Here is a 6,967-nt window from a genome sequence, read left to right as displayed (position 1 = left end):
TTTAGGTAGCTTCTTATATCTAATGACCCTTTTCAATCTATAACCTATTCAGATTCTCACAAATGGCCAAAAGCATATTTATTACTGAATCTACTAAATGGGCTTTCCTCTCCATTGTTTTTCCCCATCTTCTTCCAAGATAGCAAGAAGTTCCTATTCCATAAAGTTGGAGTTCTTAAGATTTATCTGTATGCATTTGTGTTGTATCAGATTATAGTATTTGGGCTGAGACAGACAAGTAGCTTAAATAAAAGCATATACTACAAAGTGACACCGGACTCAGCACTTTAAAAAGKTAGTACAACAGTCTGAAGAGCAACTAGACTAAAACTGAAACAGCAGGTTTTGGTGTGGTTTTCCTCCCCCATCCTTACATTAAACAAAGAAAGAACCTAAAYTGGTCAAAGCTACACTGACCTTCATAGCAAGGTGATAAAGTGCTCAAAATTTAGCTTTGAGCTCACCCCACCTTGTCTGCATATGTAGCATTTGCTATTATTTTACAAACTMTCCAACATCCCTCCAAGATTAATCCCCAAGATAGTAATTTAAAAAATGCATGTAGCAGTCATTTTTTTTAGTTTGCCACTGTGTACAAACCTTTGTGTACAGTGTATTTAGGCAGCTCCCACATTTCTACTTCTTCCACCTCATGTCYTGTGCTTCTGCATTTTGAAGGTGGCTTGCCTATTCTTTTCTTCTTTGGTTTAACCAAGGGTGGACACACTAAATAACAAGAGACAATTGGTGTTATTTCTCCAGTGCAGTCTCAAAGTAAATTCAACCTTGACTTTCACCAAGTGCTGTATGGTGTCCCTCTTTCTCCYTCCCTTTTGTATGCCTGTTTCAGTAGCAGATAAAACTGACACTACATATGTCAAGCAAGTCTTACACATCTACAATATTTAATCACTGTCTAACCATAATTCTTGATGCATGGTATTTTGGGTCATAATTTAGATAAGTTTTAATGTCATAAAAGAACCTAGTGAGTTGGATAATTCCGCTCTAGTTTACTTTTCAAGTGTTCAAGATTAGTTGGTGCTGTCCAAGTGACCCAATTCACCTATTTTCTTTAAAAAACTTCAGCCCTGTAAAGTTATACATCACAAATTCAATGCTCAAGAAGTCAGATTTAGTATATGATGTTACTACTAAAGCAACATATCTTGTTTAGCCAAATCCCCTAACTTGCAGGGCACTTAAGATTAATCTGGAAAAACAGATCCTAGTATAGGCAACATATGTCATTTTAATAGCACTTGTGAGGCATCCATTGGCATGAACAGTGGTCMGAAAACACTAGTTCCTGCTTCCTAACACTGATTGTGATGGCATCTTCAAACTACATGGGCTAGAGAAAGAGTGAGCAAGGAATAACACATAGACCAAACATCCTCAGTATGCTGCACTATCTATTACTTYAAAGATGTAGAAGAGACAGTGCTAAAAGTTAAAGGTAACAAAATTATTTTAGAACTATTACCATGTTTTTATACATTCTTGTAGGGGAGCCAAGAACAATGCTGCTAAAGTAAAATGTTTTTGAAAAACTTTTATAGAGCAGGCTAGCATTAAAAACCAAAACCCTACAACACTAAACTCTGAAAACAGAAAGCCTCCAACGCAAGAGGCAAATCATCCTAAACCCCAATATGCTCAAGCAGGAAAGCAATGCAGAGAAAGAACTCGAAGGAATACACTCTGTCTACTGGGCTGTTGATATGGGAAAGCTGATATATATTATCAGTGAACTGAGGAGAGGCAATTCAATCTGTTCTGAAGATACGCTCCATTATTTGATAGATCRGTTGTGACATACTTGAAAGCACATGGCCCAGGAGAGTAGTAATAGCTACCCTACAGCAAATTCYGTAGCTGTTCCAACAGCACCTGCACTCAAACACCCTTGAAAAGCATCAAAACCAGATCTGAACTCCAAGTAAACATTAACTGTAAAGAAGGAAAAAAAAACCAAAAACATTCTGCTTCAGGAGCTAAGAAATTATCTAAGCTTTACTTGTTAGAATAACTAAGKCCTTCATCTCTTCTGTAACAAATCACAAGGATTTGCACTCAATCATCCTTCAGCAGTGTCAGGACAACTCCTGGTCCATGCTAGGGTCTCTGAGCATTAGCATAGGTAGCTACCATATATCACTACCTACAGGTTTTACTCACCAAGATTAGGAGCTACCTCTGCATATGCACTCAGGAGTAGCATTATCTGGGTGAAGAATTAATATTACAGTTTATGGCACTAGCAACTTTGCACAAATAAAGGCTTTGTTTTGGCCACATTAAAGCATTTGATGCTCTTGATTTGTCATAATATGTTTTAAAGAAACAGAAGTAGCTATAATGCGTCCTTATTCCCCTGTTAGAGTTTGAGAGCACTATAAAATATCAAGATATACTGACTGACAGGCATTTCATCAACATCAAACCAACGAGAATCAGTTTTATTATTTGCATATCTTATACAACTATCACAGGCTTGCTACTTTGTATCATATCCTTTTGAATGTTCCTTAAGAAAAACACACTAGGGAAGTTGTACCTTGTTCTTTGTTCTTTGCCAGAGGTGAGAGACTACCACGTATTTGACTGGTAAATTTGGGCTTAGCACCACTACTAATCCAGTACTCTTCAGGTGGTATCCCCATGTTGTCCCTTAACAGCCTTCCTAATTAAAAAAAGAAAAAAAATTAAGGTCAGTATTTCGTTTTTGTAATGCTTGTGTACTCTTTGATCCATGAGCCAGAATGCAAAGCCAGCTACTGTGTCTGATTGGAGGAATCTGTGAGTCTGTTAAAATAGAGACATAGTTTTCTGAAGGCCACACTTGATAAAAATTACAAGCCACATTAAGTCTACGGATTTTGAACAAAAGAAAAAAAAAAAGTTAAGAACACTAAGCCTGTTCTTAGAAGTMCACCCTGTTTTGGTTGCTTTTCACAATACAAGATTGTACTAAATATTAGCCACCTACTGAAGTGGCCTCATAACCGTTGCAAACTGATAATTCTGTTTATTCCCAGTTTAGATTAGTCCAATTTCCAACAGTATCTACCTTTGATTAAATAAAACACTCTTTTCCAGGTCAAATTTAGTACACTTTCATACACATTTTCTAAAACTTTTTTTCTAAGAGAGAGCAGCAGCTACAATGAAAAAAATTTACTCCTCTTCTGTAGAGAAGTTACACAGGGTGCTTCCACTATACTGTAATAAACTTAATCCTGTTTAATGCACCTGGCATTAGTCTGTGATAGGAGAGTCAGACTATATAAACTTAGATGCAGAGCTTCCAAGATATTAAGCAACAGTAAATACAAAATCCAAACTACTTTAAGCTTTACAAATTAATAAATTGTCACTAATGTTAGAAAATTAAGTTTATTAAATSTAACACAAAGAAAAGCCTCTGCATTATTCTCTGCTGGTTGTGAAAATACAGAGTCCATATGCAATAGGTAAAAAAATTGCAGCAAGCTTCCCATGCTTAAAAAGAAAAAAAGTATTCTTTGGGACTTCTGGCTCTAAGCCAAATTTGAAGCTGCAACATGCTCTAATCTTCCCACTGGTTTAAGCTATAATTTGAAACTGCAATTAAGTATTCTTTGTATAGGCTACTAATCAGCACTTTGTTCTTCGCAATTAGCTCACCTCCCAAGAATTTCCGTAGCATTCGTTGGTGTTCAAGTCCTTCTCTCCTTGTCATTGGCCTCTTTCTTCCATAATACCCATAATCACTGTATACAACTTCATCTTGTTCCCTCTTCTTTGGCTTGTAAACTACACCAATACTTTCAACAAGCCCACTCCTAGTTTTTATTTTCTCTTGAGCAGGCCAGCTAATTAATTGTGTGGGTACAGCATTTTTACATGGCTTCCAAAGCACTCTCTGGCCAACTTGGTAGAAATTTCCTTTACTTGGCTTCAAGATTCCATATGAAGGAGCTTCTTCAAAGAAATACTCCATTTCATCTGTGTCATCATCATCTTCCTCCTCCTCATACTCTTCATCTTCCTCTTCTCCCTTCACAGAACATTCTTCAGAGTCCTCAACTTCTGACAGACTCTTAGTTGCTCTTTTGTTGAGAGAATCTATTTCTTTCCTACTAGAGGACCTAGAAAGGGCTCTACCTTTACTGGAAGCCTCTTTAATCTTTGTGTTTGAAGAGTTGACATCTTGGTCATTCAAGCTGTTCACCTGTTCCTTTCCAACCACTTCATCTACATTTAGGGACCCAACACTTTTAATTTGCTCTTTCTCCAAGCCCTCTGTACTTTTCTGAAAGGTATACATGCTTTTCTGAAGCACATAGTCAGGGACAAAATAAGACACTGGGGCATTATCAATTGATGAGCCTTCCTCTCTAGAGGACATGTCATCRGAAGAAAGACTGATTACACTTTGATGCTTCCTTTGTGGCATACAAACATTGTAATTTGTGTCCATACTGTCCAAACAAGCCAGCCAGCTGCTAGAGGGAGCAAACTTCTCCATTGATTTGTCACACCAAACACTTTTATCTGGCTGACTTTCACTGGTTGCGCTGTGGCTTAAATTCAGCTTTTTCTGCTGAAAGTCACTCATTACCTCCATATTAGATGGAAGTAGTCCTGCTTGTTGAATAAAGCTGGGCTCTTCCTGAGAAGCTTTTGAGCCTGCAGACTTTTTAGTGCTAGATTTCTTAGTTGTCACCACATCCTGTCTTACCACTGGTTGATCGATGCTGACAGATCTTGCCAACTCTGTGATTTTCACTGCCATGGTTTCACCTGGGGTGGATTTTGCCAGCTTTTCTGTATCCAGCTGCACTTCATTATTTTGGACTATGTCTTTCTCTTGCACWGTTTCAGCAACCTGTTTGGAGGTGACAATAGCTTTTCTCTCATCTAAGGAAGCTCCTGGCACCACTTTCTCCCCTTCATGAGAGCCATATATCATGCCTTCACATGAGCTAAGAGAAAATAAGTCATGCGGCACTATGTTCTCTGGAACTGGTTTACCACTTGCCACGTCATACAACGGGATAGTTTCTTTAAAGGACTTCCACAGCTGAATAGCTGGGGAGCCATTTCCATATTCTATCCTCACYTCTTCCTTCTCAAAGGCATAGCTTCCAGTAGGAAGATTTCTATACTGCGTGGAGCTGGCAGGGGTCTTATTATGAAACTCCCTGTCTACCACAATGGAAGATCCAAATGTATCTTGTTTCTCTGAAGTACTTTCAATCTCTGTACCTTTACCAGGAGAAACACAGGCCATATTTCCTGCATCACAACCTTTCGTTTCTGTACGGATATCTTGATGCTTTTTTTGCTTGCTTTCAGGCTGTCTAGGATCAGTCTGTGTTTCTTTTGTCTCCATTTTCTTTCCAGGGCTATTATAATGTCTAAATCTTGTTGCATGATAAAACATAGGGGAAGGTGGGGCAGCATTAAAATAAGGCCTTCTGTTAATTCTTGCATGCACTGGATGCTGTGGAACAAAAAATCCAGGGTACTCATGGAGCGCAACAGAGCAAAATGGAAAATATGGATTTCCACTTCGGAAACCTGGACATTGATGACACAAAGAAAAAAAAAAGTCATCTTTCTGAAATAAGTCATCCTGAATCATATTTACTAGCATAGACAGGGACAGCTACAAGATCAGACATCAGTAAGTAAAACACGCCACCTTTTAATGCTTAGAAGCAAAGCTCGTGAAGTTCAGAGAGTTCTTTGTTGTAGAATAGCTTATCTGGACATCTAGACTTTAACCAGAGCTTGATTTCAGTCCTTGGGTCATTGACCAGTTAGTTTTCTGTACTTTTTTTGTCTATTTTATGGACTATTGCTATAGCATTGCCTTTGAAAAAGATGGCTCCATATAGAAGTTCCCATAGATATAGCACTTAAAAGGTGTATTTAGCAATATTTTCCCAATTTTTAGGCTTACATATATCCATAACTATCATGCATGCACCTATGAATTCATATTAACACACACATATTAACTGCTAGGCATATTCTAGAGCTCAGTGGCTGGTGGATGATCATTACTTAATAATTTGCTTAGTTTCCACTCTTCAGGAGCAGATGCTTTCCAACACACAAGCAACATATTTAAGGCAGAATWAATGTAGTACTATAATTGTCAAAAATTTGATTTATTAAGTATTACTTTAACTTCCAAGAGGCTCATTAACACAGATACTGCAAGAGTGGAGGAAAGAGGAATGTAACTCACTAAGCAAAGAGACCACAGAGAGCTGTTGTTTACCATACCTGGAGCAGGTACGCAGTATGGACTGTATGCATGACTGAGATACCATGGATTTGGATAAGGCTGTTGTGCTGATGGCTGTGCATAAAAGAAGGGTCTTGGGTGGTTTGTGGAATACGATCCACTTTCTGAAGTTGAGGCAGTATTCATTTTTCTTTAAACACTGAAAGAGATAAGCAACCATTATCAAACACTTTAAAAACTGCATGACTTAATTATTTTTATGCTTGGACAGAATTTAGCAGGCATTCCTCTCCCAGCCAAAAGAAGCCATATCTTTCCAAAACAAAGCTGCTGTCTTCCAAACAAGAGGGAGAAAGCTGACATTACTATCAAGGTCAAAAATTTCAGTTGCCCTCTGCTAAGCAAGCTTTTGTACACACCTCTCAGTATTAGTCCTTCAAGCCACCCTTGTAACATGGTCTAAAACTACAGGACTTCAGTAGTCTTATGTGCATGCATCCATAAAAGTAGCATTCCAGCCAATTAAATAAAAAAAAAAAAAACTTTCAGTGAATTAGCCTTGAGCAAGAGACCACAACAACAAAAAAAAAAAACAAAAAAAACCAAAAGCCAAAACAACAACCAAGCAACAGAAGGCTTCACACAATCAGACATTTAATGCTTTGCTAAGAAAACACTTCTTAATGCTAACACATATATTGTTACACATTACAGTTAGAACCC

At 37.9% G+C, this 6,967-nt stretch overlaps 1 protein-coding gene across 1 annotated transcript; it reads right to left on the bottom strand.

Annotated features, from left to right (window-relative positions):
* Nucleotides 1-1,855: 1,855 nt before the first annotated feature.
* Nucleotides 1,856-6,430, bottom strand: LOC130574493 (uncharacterized). The gene is made up of 4 exons (XM_057367740.1): nucleotides 6,283-6,430; nucleotides 3,637-5,568; nucleotides 2,561-2,686; nucleotides 1,856-1,953 (listed from the first exon to the last, which is right to left on the bottom strand). The coding sequence occupies exons 1-4, from the start codon at nucleotides 6,428-6,430 to the stop codon at nucleotides 1,856-1,858; spliced, it is 2,304 nt and encodes a 767-aa protein (XP_057223723.1).
* Nucleotides 6,431-6,967: the final 537 nt, after the last annotated feature.

Source organism: Malurus melanocephalus, unplaced genomic scaffold (assembly GCF_030028575.1).
Source record: "Malurus melanocephalus ecotype Western Australia unplaced genomic scaffold, MMel_1.1 scaffold_83, whole genome shotgun sequence".
Taxonomy (NCBI): domain Eukaryota; kingdom Metazoa; phylum Chordata; class Aves; order Passeriformes; family Maluridae; genus Malurus; species Malurus melanocephalus.
The sequence above is the reverse complement of the archived record's forward strand: the minus strand, read 5'-3'. Positions and strand labels throughout refer to the sequence as shown.